At 43.1% G+C, this 16,107-nt stretch overlaps 1 protein-coding gene across 2 annotated transcripts in view; it reads left to right on the top strand.

Annotated features, from left to right (window-relative positions):
* The first annotated feature begins 14,375 nt into the window (after window positions 1-14,375).
* Window positions 14,376-16,107, top strand: part of FGF14 (fibroblast growth factor 14) — a 394,127-nt gene continuing 392,395 nt past the window's right edge. For both annotated transcript variants that reach the window (XM_062020551.1, XM_062020549.1), the window contains exon 1: window positions 14,376-14,583. In XM_062020551.1, the coding sequence (XP_061876535.1) occupies window positions 14,376-14,583 (208 nt within the window). The remainder of the gene's footprint in view (window positions 14,584-16,107) is intronic.

Raw genomic sequence — 16,107 nt, 5'->3', positions numbered from 1 at the left:
AGTCACTACTACAATGTGAGGAGCTGTCTTTTTCTGCCTACCAAAAAAACTTAAGAGGAACACACAAAATAGCTGCCAAGTTTCCAGGAAAAAAAGAACTATTTATTTTATTTAGTGTGCTGGGATTCAAGTGACATAGGTCTGGGAGGAAGATTTTTAGTGTTTTCTTGGGACACTTCTGATTAAAAAAAACCCCAACCACCATGTAATGGAAACAATGGATTCGTTATGAAGGTCTGAGGGCCTTGAAGACTTACTGGCATCAATGAGAATAAAGGCAAAGAGGATCCTAAGAACACATCCAAACCTGAACTTAGATATTATAAAAATGAACATAATTAAGGCAGATCTTTATATGGGATCCAAAAAAAAAATCACATTGAGCAGAAATAGGCCTAAATTCAAGCTGCAGAGTGCAGGGTTGTGAGGTGAGAGCCGAAGTGGGAATGCCATTTACTCAAGTATATCTTTGATCCGTCTGGATATAGATATCCCATCCCTGTTCCCTTTCTCATTGAATCCTTCATCTCCCTTTGAAGTTAGGCAGGCTTGCTCCAACCTTTTAAAATTTACTTGCTGCTGCTGCTGCTGCCTTTCTGTAGGATAGGCTGTTGGACAGAGCAGCTACTCAGGAAACAAAACCTAGCTTCCTCTCTGCCTCAGGGGTTTCAAACCCCTTTTGTAACACCTTTAAGCATCATAACACCATGCAGAAATTAAGCAAGGGCAATGAAGAATTATGACATCGGACACAGGTGTTTTTCTCAATTTGCCTATTTTCTGCTCAAAGCTAAGGAAGAGGAGATGCAAGGAATGGAGACAGGTGGGTGCATGTGGGTGCAGAAAGCTCTCACAGTGACATGGCTATGTATTAAGGATCCCTTAAATCTCAGTCCTACTTCCAATCATCCTAAGGGGAATCTTTGCAAGCTGCTTGCATCTGTGTAGGGGCAAGAAATGGTCTTACAGCAGCGGAGAATGGAAAAGTAATTAAAAAATTAAATTATATAAAATTAGTTTAAATAATGAGAAAGAATATAAAGGGGATGATCTCAGAGGCAGGTGCCCTTTTGAGAAGGTAGCTTTATTAGATTTTGATTTAATCTATTAAAGCTTGGTTGACAATGTCCTTTTTTAATGCTGTGTGGAACATTATCTTCTTTTCCTGTTGACGGATAATGACAAAAAGCAGTGCATGTAGCGTTGAGTGTGGTAAGAAAGAGGAACTTCAAGTTTTGTTCTGTTTTTCATCTTCTCTCAGTATTTTGGCTCTATTTGGCAGCTGATGCTGCCAAGTAGGGTTACTGCAGGCTTACTGTAGGCTTACTGCCTGAAGTCTTCCAATTTTATGGTAACCTTGTGACAATTAACTTGGAAATCATAGAATCATAGAATGGTAAGGGTTGGAAGGGACCTTTAAAGATCATCTAGTCCAAGCTCAATAACACGATGAAATAGATTTGATGCCTAAATAGTTAAAAAAAAAATTAGTAACTTTTAGTTAAAGATTTTCAGTTGTTTCCAGTTGGCTAACACATGTTTTAGCTTAGAGGCTTTTTTAGATGAAAGCAAAAGAGAAATGAGCTTTTTCTTCTATCAGGGATAGAAGAAAAATCAGGGATAATCTAAACAATTTTGTTATCAAAACACATTTCTTGTGTTTGCTTAACTCAGCCTCTTTACAAAGTGTGTTATACAAGGAAGAAATGGGGCGTTCATATTCCTAAATCAAAACACTCAGGCATAGAAATAGCAATACGCCTATACCAGCTCTGAGTACTTCTTTTCTGGCATGACACACTGCAGCAGGGGCTCTGCTTGTTTTGTCTCCTTAGTCTCTCATCAGCTCTAATACCATTTTATTTCTTTGTAATATCGGGTTTATGAAGATTCTTATTAATGAAGCAAAATCTGATTTTCCCATACGTGTAGAGCTCTCTCTCTCTCTGTGATCCCAAGAAAGTTTATGAATTATGTAAAGAGAGATTAGCATAAACCAGAATAGGAAACTATAAAATCAGCCTGTTCTGACTATTTACTTTTCTCTGTATAAGTCCAATACTTTCCAAGGATAGCTAGACCCTAGATATCTAGATATCTAGACAAGACTCCTACTTCCTAAAGTCTCATTCTTGGCAGATGTTCCTCCAGCCTCTACAATTGAAGGGAAGACATGGAAAATGTTCCCTCCTGCCTAGATTAGGAACTTGCGAGATGAGATTCAGAATATGTAAGTAATATATTCCAAAAATACTGGACCCTAGATTATTTATTGAAGAGTACAACTGTTTTCTGCTTTGACTAGTTTTCCACAGCACTATTTTCATCCTTGCCATCTGCCACCTGAGTTGTATTTTCTCTAGGAAAACTTAATACATGTTGGAAGCAGAATTTATTAATATAATCTGTAACCTATTCACTCTGAAATGATTTCTGTAAGCCTTGCCTTGCTATGATTCGATGTGAAAATGAACTTTAGCTGAAGAACTAATAGAAGATCTGCAGCTTCTGCAACAGCTGAGCCTATATTGATTTTGACTGAGCTGATTTCTAGATTTCTTGATTTTACCATTCCAGATCTGACTTCAGATGGGTAAGTGGGGTTAAAAAAAAAATAGCTTCAGTTCCATTTCTTAATGCTTTGTTGCTTTCTTTCTTAAATGAAAACTAGCAAAATGATATCCCTTATAGTGGCCCTGGGTTTTTTAATTTAAAAAATAATAGCAGAATGGCTCAGATGTCTCCATAGAGGATGATTAGCTGACTATTCTGAGCCATCCTCTGCTCTTACTGGTATCTCTAATAATGAATAGTAAACCCAGTGATTTGACAGTTACTCCTGATTATCAAAAATGCATTTGCAAAAAAACTTGGGCTTTGTTTTCCAATCACATTTTTATTTTAACACACCTCATTTTAATGTATCTTGTTCTACACATCCATAACACAAACCACAAAGTAGTCATTTAGTGTACTGTAAATGCAAGATCTAAGGTGTTGTGGTAGATACATTGTCAGTATCTTGTAATTTATTATTTACAATAAGTTCTCATTAATTTTTAGTACAGAAGTACCTCACTATGTCTTTTAATTTATTAAACAGTAGGTTGTTACCACTAAGGCCTATCCTCCAAGTACAATGTAATGCCTTTAATTGAAATATTTTTGGTGATTTCTGTGCAAACTCTGTGTGGTACAAGGGGCTACTCAAAAATTAATATGTTAATGTAGGTGAAGAGCTGGCAAGTTGCCCTGAAACTGATAATTTGGCTGAGAAAAGGTATTTAAAAATATGAGCAATTCATAGTGAATATTTTTCCTTTGGAAAAAAAAAAAAAGTTGTTTAGAAAGACATTCTAAATTAATCTCGTTAAGCACACATATCCACTAGATATTGATACGAAGAGAAAGACCCAAAGAAAGAAGTTACATATGTTTTATTTAGCACCTTTCATCCTAAAACGAGATTGTGTTTATTTTGCCTTCACCATCTGCATTGAAGTTGCTAATTTTTTATTGGTATAGCAAAAAGAATCCATTCCAGACCCTTTAAAAAAAAATTTAAAAATATTGCCATAAAAGAACTTGAGGCATAATTTTCATTCCTACATAGGCATTGAAACTTTATTTTTGAAATATACAAAATGTCTGAATGAGTGCAACTGTAAATTCTTTCCAGATTAAAACCTTTCATACACTAGAGAGACAAGAGAAGCAGGCTGAGTACAAGTGAAGGTAGCAAATGACTTTGGAAAAGCCTTGCTTTTCATTGCTCTCTGGTCACTTACACTGCAGGTACAGTCACTTACATCTAAGCAGAATAAACGTAACATAACAATAAATGAGAGGCCTCGACTTACCCAGTCATTTCTAGCTCCTCGTACACATGATAGTACAAGGAAAAGGGCAAAGGAGGACACAACTTGTGTGGTGCAAATCTTTATCTTCAAAAATGATAGTATTGAGAAAGTATCTGGAAATACCAAAAGTGTCAAAGAGAGGCTATCACTGATATCAGTCAGCAGAACACCGTGCCAAAACCTATAGGGTAAAAAATAGAAGAAAGCAAAGAATGCTAACAGCAAGAACATGTTAACTGGAAGAACAAGGAATAATAATCATAGGACTAGATAAAAGAGCTTTTCCTTTTGCTGGCTATGTTGGTAAAGTACTTCTTGCTTTCCTCACTGAAGAAGCCAGCATTTTCAAGCTGGGTATTTAAATCAACATTGCTGCATAGCAATCTAAATAAATGTCCCAATTTTCAGATTTGATGTACTGTTGCAGCTTTTCTTGGCTCCAGAAAGTATGAATCCTCAGCACCTCAGAAGATCAAGCTGTTTATGTGGGTGGTGATCATAGTAGAAAGTTAAACTAATGTAGCTTAACATGCACGTGCAGAAACCAGTATGTCCACACACAGGGTACTTTTCATCAGTAGATGTCTGGCCTGCCTACAATTTTATTCACTTTATTGCTAGTATGCTATGTTTTTAATTAACCCAACCAGTTCTCACTTTCTGTTTATTGGCATGTCACCCATATATAATAAAGGATTGGATTCAATTTGCAGATTAAGATTTTTAAATGTAATCTTTATTACAGAATGCTAGTCAGTAGAGTCAGTGGATTCGAACTGATCTGGTGTCTGTTTTGAGGTCAGCAGAACTCTGAAGTCTAGTCTTCTTTAGAGTCCATTCACTGTGCTGAAGAAATGTCACTGACTACCTTAGGAACAGAGGCAGCTATCTCACACATAGACATATATAGTTTATGTAAAAATACATATAGACTTACGTTTAAGTCTTTTCAACTTTGAGCTGAAATCCACTCAGTATGCGTATTGACAGGCCTAGAAATTTGACTTCAGTCTTGAACAATTACTTTATACATCCACTGTAGAATAACTGCATTCCTAGATGCAAAAAACAAATTAAGTGCTATTACAGCTATCTTCAGCAATACTCGTACATTAACAAGTTCTCAGAACCATAGCACATATAAAACTTCCACAGCTTCCTAAAGCTGAAAGCATGGCTTTTGAGTTAAAGAATGGATAGTTTTCCTGGTGTGGTCTTTACCAAGAAAAGATTTTCCTTTATTTAGACAGAAAGAAAAACCAAAAGTGGGTCACTTGGGACAAGATATTTCCAAATCTCAGTTGTGTCTGAATGGCACATTAAAATTGTCTGTGGAGGTACTCAAGCTAAATATGAATTAGTTCTGTCTTGGGTAAGCCTTGAGTACTTTTGCAGTCAGAGAAAAGAAAATAGGAGAGTAAGTATCTTTGTTCTTCTTGAACACTTCTGCAGTGGAAAAAGTTAGTGATAATGAAATCTGGCATGTAAAGAGCTCTCACTGAAAAAACCCAACAACTCTTGGCACTGCTTCTGCTTACTAAGCTCTTTCATTCCTTTAACTGTTCTTTGTCTTATTTACCTGGGCTATTCACAAATTGTTGTTTTATGGTATCTGACATATAAATAACATATAACAGAGAAAAAGCTTCAGTCAATGATTTTAGCATTATGACCTTCAGTCAAGTCCTCAAACTATTGCTTTCAGTGGGAAATACCTAAATATGTGTAATGATAGGGCTGCAGTCTCTAATGTGAGACATCAAAAGAGTGGAGTAGTGTCAATAACTCCTCCCAGGAAGCAATTTAGCAGATGCTTCTTTTACTTTGTGTCCTAACATTCATGAAAACACATGCGTAGAAATTTCTCCTTATTCATTATGCCGATGTCCGCAGGACGGCATCAGAGACTGTGCTGGGAATGAGACAAAAATAGCTTTTTCCCTTAAAATGACAAATTTTTACAGAGCATTTAACAATTTCTGTGTCCCATTCCTGAATGAATGAGCTCCATCAGCTGTTCAGTAACAGTTCTGCATTTGTAGATGTGCCCTGTTGCTGAAGGGGTCGGTCTTTGTCATGACCTGGGAAACAAAAGGGAAGGCTCTTTACCTCCTTCCTTAGTTATGCTTAATATCATGTTTTCCTTTGTCCATTTTGCACATAGCTCTCCCCTCATATCTAGAGAGATCGTGCTGTGGCAATCGTATCCTTTTTACATTCGCATAGAGAAATACAAGCCACATAATTCTCTATCAGGCTACTTAAACATGCTTCCCATTTGTACCAGTTTGAGATAATCTACATGTCCCTGCAGCATGCCAGAAAAAAAAACAACAGAAAAACTAGAAATCTGCCCTAGCTCTCTTGTGAGCTGGATGCATTTCTGAATATGTCAGGGAACAGAAACCCTGAATCTATTGTAGGGCTCAAAGGTCTGGCCCATGTATGCTTCATTATATTGGACTGTTGTTACACTCTCTTGAGCTTGCTTCCAAGTCCAGAACTTTGGCCATTAGCAGGTGGGCTGGGTTCATTTTGCTGCATAATAAATAGAAAGATAAAGATATTTAGGTAGGACAGACTGGACTTCTCTTGTCTCCCATGGCTCAGTGGTTACAATTTCAGTGAGGTCAGTTCCTATGTCAGGTAGCTAGACAGTAGAGCCGATTTCTAGCACCAATTATTTCTTACTTACCTATTTGAAGAGCATTCTTTATCTTATGACAATCTGATATTGCTGGCTGAGTTAGATTCATTACATAACAAGCCGAGCTTGAAAAATAATTTATTCTAAGTGAAAACACACGGGCTTGGTTTAGGCTTTGAATGGTCTGGATTCTTTTCATTCAGGGGACTCTGATTTCCTGCTTTGGATGATGATTATTGTTTCAGTGAACACAGTTATTGATATGAAAATACTGCAAATATTGCACACTTTATGAAAAAAAACAACCTCCTCTGTGTCCAGCAGGTACATGTTTGCAAATTCCCCTGCTCTGCTTTGGTGGCAAACAGATTTCTGCTGTCCTCATGTTTGTAGTGCTGCATCATCTACACATTTCACTGTGATTTGTTTAAATAGCTTGGCAGCTCACCACACCACCTTTTGTGGCCATCACTTTAACCAGTGCAGCTGCTTCCTTTTGGGTGCTCTCCTAAATGGCACCAAGGCAAATATAAGCAGTCTCCAAACATGTGTTCAAGCTTGTCACTACTACACTTCTTTTCTTGTCAGGAACCGAGTCTCCGCTCTCTGCATCAATCACACTCATTCATATCAACATAACTTTTATGCTTCCTTGATGGATCATAGCATGAAGTTTAAGGTATCATGCATTACTTATGTTTTCATCAATGTTTGCTGGTTCTCTGTTCTAAGGATTTTTCAGAGAGATTGCTACTGCTGTTGCTCAGGTCAGTGAAAAAACACCGCAGTATCTTCTTCTGTCCCTAATAGCTTGATTTCTTCACATTTTAAAAATACAATAAATAAAAACTGAGACACAAAAGCTCTTCTGAAGCAGAATTACTTTGTTCTACTTAAACCACTTGAAGCATTTTGCTGTCCTTCGCTGACACAATTTTTAATTTAACCACAGCTGTAACACAAATGTTTTGCTCTTTAAGAGCCATAAAAGTTTCACCAGTTAGTCTTCATACCAATTACACATATCTGAAATGAAATCAAGAAAGTATCAAACCATTGTATCACCTAAACAACTTAGAATAAGCTATTTTAAGTCTTTTCTCTGTCCTAAGATCTGCAATGTTTGCTTAGATTCACAGTTAATTACTTCTTCAATGCAGTTGCCCTTAAGTTGTTGAGACATTTCCTGCAGTGTACTTGTTTTAACTCTGTCTGCTTCTTCAATGTTTTTACATTTCTCAAACTACGACCCTCTGCCCTGTAGTACATGGTCTTGCACTTTATGAAACTTCTATTATTGAAGGGAAAGAAAAGAGGCACAATTTGCATTTGAAAGCAGTGCTGGGACCAGGTTTGTTTAAAAATGAATGCCTTCTGCTCTGGTACCCATAGCTCTATTTTGTTTGTATGACAACAATGATCTCGAATTTCCTACAGATGATGGTCTCTTCGATGACTGATTTGTGTTACCCCAGAGCAAATCACTGCAGTGTTAGCCTCACAATTTAAACAGGGATGTTGCCCAGTCCCCTGTCATAACCAGAGTGCTTCACAGCTGTTCCTGTGTCACTGTGGAGTGGCCAGGGCTCTGCTCTCCAAAGGTTTGATTAGTTGAGCTGATTGGATTTGGTATCGGCGCAGCCCCTGACAGCACAGTCAGGAGATGGCTGCAGGCAGCAAACCTCAATCTGTAAATCCCTCACTTGTCTCTAACCCCTGCCAAGTGCCTCAAAGGCAGCCACTGCCATCTGGCTGCTGCAGGTTAGGCAGAGGTAGGTATAGCCATCACAACCTGCTCAGGTACATCTACCCCAAGTCTGAAGGAGGGAATTTTAATAGGCTTCCTGAAGGAGGCAAATCCTACATGCAAACCTTCACAGGTCATTCCCACATCGTATGTTGCCTCATTTGCTTACTCTGTGTTATTCCAGGCCATCTGCACTTCTCAAAAGCAGCGGTGAGAAATGCCTCAGTGAACTGATACATGCGTATGGACACTGGACCTCACACTTGTTGGGTAAAATGTTCATACAGTTAAGACATGCAGGGGCATTTCTGTTCTTCTGTGAACATCTCTTGTGTTTTACAGACTGATGAATGAATTACATTTTGTTTCATGTGGTTCATCTGAGCTGTCCCAATCTGGCTGTTTCTTCCAAGTCAAGTCTTTTACTCTTTCCTGCAACGACAGACTTAGTTCAGGCACATACTTTGTGTTTTACTGGGCCCAGTATGTTAAGGTCTTTATACTTGATTAAAACTGGCATTGCTACCTTAATAACAGCAAATTGTTTGGTAAAGCAACCTTGGCACCTTCTTGTAAAGCATATCATTGTGCTTCCAATCCAAAACACTCTAAAGGGCCGGGGTTTGTCATCTGGATTTCTGAGTGGCAGACCATTTCATGTAACAATCTGCACTACATTCACATCCCACCCACCGCCCAGTTACTCTCTCATGAAATCTTACTATACTGTATGGAGACAGCAGGATTCCTCCCACAGTTGCTCCTGATGAATATCAGGACCTTCGGCCCCTACAGAGACGGTAGCTCGAGGCCAGTGTTCTCACATTTAGTTAGCTCTTTCCTTCCCACACACACAATGCTGTCATGAGATACCAGGCTGATAGAATAGGGTAGATAATGGAGAACACTACTCATGCACATGAAAATATCCACTTGCCTTGGTAACCTATACCAATCCCAGGACCTCAATGTATGTTTACCTCTACCTAGGCTACCCAACCAAGCACCACCAGTATAGAGCACCACTGCACCACCACTTTAGGACACTATTTACCTGAATTGCCCCTGGAACTCTCTGCAGTTCTCTCATCACTTTGGAACAACAGAAAAATGCTGACTTTTGGTAACTTCTTTTTGTACATGTGTAGTTATGAATTTGGCTAATATCTGCTTGTGAGAATGTCATCTATTGCCCATTGTCTCCCTTCTTTTCTCAGGTAAGAAATGTCACTCTTGTCATCCTACAGAAATTGGCACTGGGGTGGAACTTGGTTCAGCACGTCTAATTTCTAAGATCATCCAATGTTCAAACTCATCCTCTTAGTTCCTGCTGGGAGAGTGCACCTGTATGCTGAATTAAGGGAGAATCAATATCCCTCCTCCCCCTTCCCACTAGGAGGAAGATGACATTTCTAAACCTCATCTACTCATCTAGATACTATCTCTAACATATAAAAGGAAGAGATGAAGAGAGTTTTAGAATTAGCTGTTTCCAAGGATGACAAGAGTCTACAGTTATAAACATTTAGTTTGGGATACAACTTGTCTAAACTGAAATACCTGTATATGTGTAAACCCGTGAGCTAAGTATTTCAGTTTCAGTGTAATCAACAGGGATTAGGAGCTCTATGCAGTTGCCTACACATAGACAGCCATCACTGTCCTTTTGAGATGCTCTAGGACATACTGTGTGGCCTCCACCTGCAGCTCCCTGAGGACCTGGGTCCTCCAGAATAATATCTGCCATGCCTTATGTTGCAAGATATCGTAGGAAGTCTCAGATAGCTCTAGATGTTTAAGTTTCATCAGACAAATCAGGTTGCACATCTTCAAGGACCATAATGGAGTACAGCCATCCAGCTGACAGGTAGATATCCAGAGGTCTTGTTCTGTAGGCTCAGTCTCACGAAATGGTAGCTATTTTCTTTGTATTTTCTAGACTATATGGGAATTATGCAGGCTCTGTGTTTTTGAAGACAAAAGAATTTATAGTTGATGTGCAAACAGCTAACCTTTTAAATTTACTTGTGCAATCAATATATACCAAAACTTTGGGTTGAGGGGCTTATTCAGTCCACAGTGTTACTGACTGACATATAAGCTGCTTATATGGTGAGTGTGCTTTGACATCTTGGGAAAACTGTTCTCAAAAAACTTTCAGAACAAGGCTTTGCTTATTTTTCCTCATGTAAAAATGAGTTCTCTGATGCCACCACTCCAGGAGGATGGAGTGGAATTTGGCTCCTCCATCACAATTGCCCTTGTGTCCCTGGGTAATGACTTCTTTTCACTTATTTAGAAGACAAGTACTCTTGGTGGCATGTTGTAAAAGCAACAGGCCTTTCATTTTGTTATGTTCTTCCTCTCTCACAAACCTGCAAGAGTCTCTTATCAGTCAGAGGTTTTCTTGGTACAGCCTAAAGTGACTGGTATACTCCATTCATATTTTCTCCCTTTCCCCCAAATAGGAATCTGAAATCCTTGGAGGAAGAGCTAAACCAAATATCATCTGTTGGTTTTCCACTTCACTTAAAGGACTGTGTAGATGACATCTTCTTCCATGGATCTGCCCAGTTTTTATGTGAGTTATCACTCTTCAAGTGAAGTTGTCTTACTCTATGGTTATAAGACAGATAAGAACCCTTGAGAGAATTCTTCCTTCTCTTTGCCCAGGTAATTTCTTGATTTGGACATTTACACACTGTATAGAGTAAATTATGAAATTTATTTTGGTTCACGAATCTTTCTAATGTAGCAAAACACACAGAGTTCAGTGTCTGTTAATGATAGGCCGTTTATAAATTAATTGAAGTGTTCAAAACGATAATTTATACTTAGGCTAAATAGGTCTAAGTATATGTTTCAGACTTTCCAAGGTCTGTAATACTTACTTCACCTGAAAAGAAAAGACTTCCTCTGGGTTTTTTTTTCTCACATTAGGTCAAATCTTCTTCCAAAAGGCTAATCTTTCCGCCACTTTGACTTTGCATAAAGAGAAGTTCTCAATAAATTCTTGCTCCCACTCAGGTATTTCTTGGCAGGCCTGGCATGTTTTAGAGACCACTTAAATATAAGAAAAAACTATTTCACTGTGAGGGTGATGGAGCAGTGGCACAGCCTGCCCAGAGGAGTTATGGAGTCTCCTTCATTGGAGGTCTTGAAGACCCGCCTGGACATGTTCCTATGCGACCAGATCTGGGTGAACCTGCTTCTGCAGGGGGGGTTGGACTAGATGATCTCTAAAGGTCCCTTACAACTGCTACCATTCTATGATTCTATGATTAGGTTACCAGACAGGCAAGGCGAAGGTTAGTGTTTTTCAATTGATTTATGCAGTTTCTACTCCTGTTCTAATGACAGTAGAAATCACAGATCACTGTCAGAACCAACCCCCTTCCAGTTCTGTAGCCACAATTCTTGACACCTGAAAGACAGTGAGATGCTAAAGAGAAGTTTTACTTTTATTTAGAAAGTAGGGAGTTACATGCTAGCCTGAGGGGGGTATATAAACCAATTACTTGGGTGGTAAATGACTTTTTGTTTTCCACAGATCCCAGACTGTTCCCAGCTATATAACGTTGGCTCTTGTGGTCAAGGGAAGACAGACATAGGCCTCAGATATTTTGGGAAGACTCTAGATCAATTTTATGTTTGTAGGGAACTGTGACATATGAGCTACCATGAATAGCACTAGGGCTGCTGTGAACTCCCAGCCAGCTGGCTGCAAGGTGTCCGAGCCAGCTCATCTTCCCAGTGGCCCCTTTAACATCTGAACGTGAGGAAAGAGTTCATTAGCTCGACAGGCAACACAGCCAAGTGGATGGGACGAGTGACTGAGCTGCTCCTCAGCACTAGCTTGTTCTGTGACCTTTGCCTAGCTCTCTTTCTAAGTTTTCTTCAATTTTATCAATCACATTTTGCTTATTTTCACCGTTGCAAAGTTGAGCGCTGAGTGGTAGCCACCTCCACCAGAGTTCTGCAAACTCCACACAGGTATTTTCTACCAACATAGCCCTTCATTCCTGTGTGTCATTTTTCATCTCTGTAAAACAGGGTGATGATGTTTAACTATCATTTAGACATGGATCTGGCAAGCAAGCAGTTCATCTGTCCATATAAATCCAGAATCTCACTGAAATTAAAGCTATTGGAAAACTTTCAGTTCCCGGCACTCTTGCTGGTGTGCTGACCAAATGTTTACTGTAAGAGTTTCCCACACATTGGTAACCAGACAAAGATCCTGGCAGGGCAGGAAAAGCATGCATATAAACCTCTGCATTTTTCATACTTTAGACTTTCTGGTGCAAAAGCAGCTTCCACAGCTTCAGAAGGAAACACCAATCATCCAGACCATGTCCGAACTAACGCAAATATTAATAGAAAGCACATAGGTGAAAACAGAGTCCAGGTACTTCTATTTTGTACTCTGTTACTGGAAAAAGTCAATGGTCAAGGAGCAAGACTTTGTCCAAAGAGGTAAAGAGGATCATGAAGGTGGATATAGATGACTTTGGCAATGAGAGACAGAGGAGAAAAGGAGAGGAGCTGTTCACTGTCTGATTTCTGACATCTGTTTTCTCTTTCCACCTTCTTCTCAGCAACTCCATTCTACTAACTACCTTATCTTTTCCCTCATTTGTTCATGCTCTCTGTCCCATCACTTCCAACACGTTCCAGTATCCACACTGCTTTACTCCAGCAGAACATCTCAATGGAAGAGGGAGAACATCAGCTTCCAGCTCTTCCACTGCTATGGCTGTCATGTCCAGGTGCAGCTGCCATGGGCTTGGTTGGCACAGCTGTCCCACAGAGGCTGGGGAGAACTGGTGAAAGGGTAGTGCTGCCTGGGTGGGACTATGGAGAGCAGTGTGCAGCACTGCTCAGAAGCCAGTCAGTCTGCCCATGGACCTGTCTGGCAGGTGAGCTGTAGGAGCTGACCTGTAGCATTGCCTCTATAGGTGTTTGCTTGGGAACCCCACTCGTGGCCTAGGACTCCACCACGCATGGTGGCATCCTAAGGTGAAATGGTGCTTGCTTCTGCTGAGGCAATCCCCAGCCTCAACAGAACACTTTTGAGATGCGACACCAGTAGGGACAGCATCCAGAAACATAATTTTTGGGTTGATTTACACAGCCTCACGGCTGTGTTGGTCATTCATCTGTCTTCTTTGAAACCACAGCATGACCAAGGTGGGGCAAAAGCCAGCCTTGGGGGACGGCCAGGACACTTCATAGAGGGGCAAGGGCCCAAGCTCAGCGGCCTGTGGCTCTTTGCTCCGAGGGGCAGCTTCGACACAGCCCGACTGTCGTCTCCGTGGGCCGGGCCGGGCCGAGCCGAGAGGAACCGAACGGAGCCGATCCGAGCCGGGCCGAGCAGTGCCGGGCCGCACGTGGCTCGGTGACGGCGATGGGGGCCGGCGGGACCCGGCGGCTCCTCCCCACCCGGCACCCGCCGGCGACTGGGCGCCGAGGCTGCGGCGGGCGGCGCGGGGCGGCGCGGCTCGGCGCGGGGCGGGGGTGCTGCCTCCTGCGCGGCGGTGCGGGGCGCAGCGGCAGCCAGGGCCGGGAGGCGAGCGGCCCGCGCGGGCGAGGGTGGGCGGCGGCGCGGGGCGGCGGCGGCGGCGGCGTTGGGGGCTGCGGGGCATCGGCGGGGGCAGCGGGCGGGGTCCGCGCCCGCGGCCGGCAGCGGTGTCTGCGCCTCAGCCGGGCTTCGCCGGGTGCTGGCGGTGCGCTCTCCCGCCGCGGGGCTGCACAATGGCAGTCGCTCAGTAGGATGGATCCTGCCGTGGCTTTTGTTCTGCAGATCCACCCATCCTCCTAGCAGTCAAGTACCAGGCTATGGTTTTCTCTCTGGGGATCTTCCTTCCGCGTTTTGCCGGTGTCTCTGATGAGGTTTTGGCCTCGGCTGGGATTTCACTACCTTACTTTTCGTTTGGCTCCATGCTGAAAGAAGGGATTTCATTTCTTTTCTCTCCACGCTTTTGGTTATAATCCAGTGTTGGTCTAGAGGGAATAACCATTCAGCCTGGCTGAAAAAAAAGCATCCGTTGAAAAGTCTCAAAGAAATAGACCACGTGAGGAAAAAAAACTGGGAGAAGATCGGAATATAATCATTTTTTCTATGATAAAACTGGTGCCCCTCTTCAGGAGAACTGGTCTCAATTTATTATTATGCAACCACAAGGATCTCTTCTTTCTCAGGGTGTATAAGCTGCTGGATTGCTTTTCGCCCAAATCAATGTGGTTTCTTTGGAACATTTTCAGCAAAGGATCGCATATGCTGCAGTGTCTTTGTGGCAAGAGTCTTAAGAAAAACAAGAACCAAACTGGTAAGCAATCCATTGCACTGCGTTGTTTTTCTTTTATGCTACCCTGTCTGTTGCTCGCCGAGGTAGATCTGCAGTCCTGCTGAGGGGATAAGGGGGAAATATAACGAGGCCAGCACGGACATGCATGTGCATACGTGTATGAATAAGCAAGGAGCAGTTTGGATTAGCTTCAGCCACTGTCACCACGGAAAAAGAAAAAAAAAAATCAAAGGCGACCCTAGCCCAGACTGCATCTCCTAGTTTCTATGAGCTATTTCCATGGAGGAAACTTTTAAATCGCTACCCTTTTTTTTGAGGGGAAGCCGGTAGAATCGTATTCCCCTTCCCTGCTCCCGTCCCTGATGCGAGACCCCCCCTGTAAACCCCCAGTCAGTTTTGGGATGAAGTGCCCGGGTCTCCCGTGCTGGTGTGAGCCGGCCTTGTCTGCGGTGGGTGAGTGCGCCGGGGCTCAGGTCCTGCACAGCACTTTCTGATGAGCTTGCAGTATGTCACCCACCTACTCACCCACCCACCCGCCTCGCTCGGCTTTCTGAAGTCAAGCCCGACACCCCCCCGCCCCCGCCCTGGGGGCTTCCCGTTATCGCCCACCCCCACACCGTCCAGGACTCTAGGCCGGGAAGGTGGAGGCATGTGAAGGGAAGGGGGTGGACACTTTATGGGGCTTGTGCCCAGACGGCAACTCAGCCAGCAATGCCAAGCGGCAGCAGCAGCAGCAGCAGTGCCTGGGTGGCTGCGTCTCTCCTCCGTCTCTCCCTGCCGGGATGACCCTTCTGTGCACACGCCGGTGTCTCTGCCTGCGTCTCCATGTCTGTCTGGTAGCCAGGATCATGCGCTTCGGTTCAACCCGGCTCCGAGGGGGAAACTTGCAGTACATTACATAAGAAATGCAAATGCAGGTGCTCTGGGCCGCCCGGTCCCGAGGGGTCACACTGCTGCTGTTGCATCCCTCTTGCTCGGGGTGTCCGAGCGGCCAAACCCGCGGCTTCCCGAGCAAGGTGGGCGAGAAGGGATGCTCGGCGGACAGGAGAGATGGGAGCTTTTCAGGGGAAATACCGGCCCTCGCCGCCCCCCTCACATCGGGCTCTGGTCCCCCCCTGTCCTCTCCCCACGGCCGGCAGGTTGTGCAAGCACTTGCGTGCCTGGGGAGGCGAGAGCCGCTGGAGCCCGGGCGGTGAGGGGAGGGATGCCGTGTGTGCGAGCTGGTGTGTGTGTGTGCCGGCTGCCCTGCAGTGACAGCTCCCGAGCAGGAGGCTCCTGACGCTGGCACTGCAGTGTAGTAGATCATAGGCTCTCGTTGCCTCTCTGACACCCCAACATCAACAAGCAGCAGCCCTGCCAGCCCGCACCCCTCTCCTCCCCGGCAGCCAGAGTGCCAGATCCTGCTTTGTTCAGCTCAGGGACAGCGAAAAGAGTCGTGGGCACCTCGGCGGATTTTTTTCCTCTTCCCCGCCAACCCCCCGCTTCCCCACCTCGTCTCGCCCCTTTCCTCCCCGCCACTGTTGCTGCAGCAAAGAGCAGCCACTT

The sequence above is a fragment of the Colius striatus genome, chromosome 1 (genome assembly GCF_028858725.1).
Source record: "Colius striatus isolate bColStr4 chromosome 1, bColStr4.1.hap1, whole genome shotgun sequence".
In the NCBI taxonomy this organism is placed as follows: Eukaryota; Metazoa; Chordata; class Aves; order Coliiformes; family Coliidae; genus Colius; species Colius striatus.
Note: the sequence above shows the minus strand (reverse complement) of the source record. Positions and strands in the feature narration are given on the sequence as shown.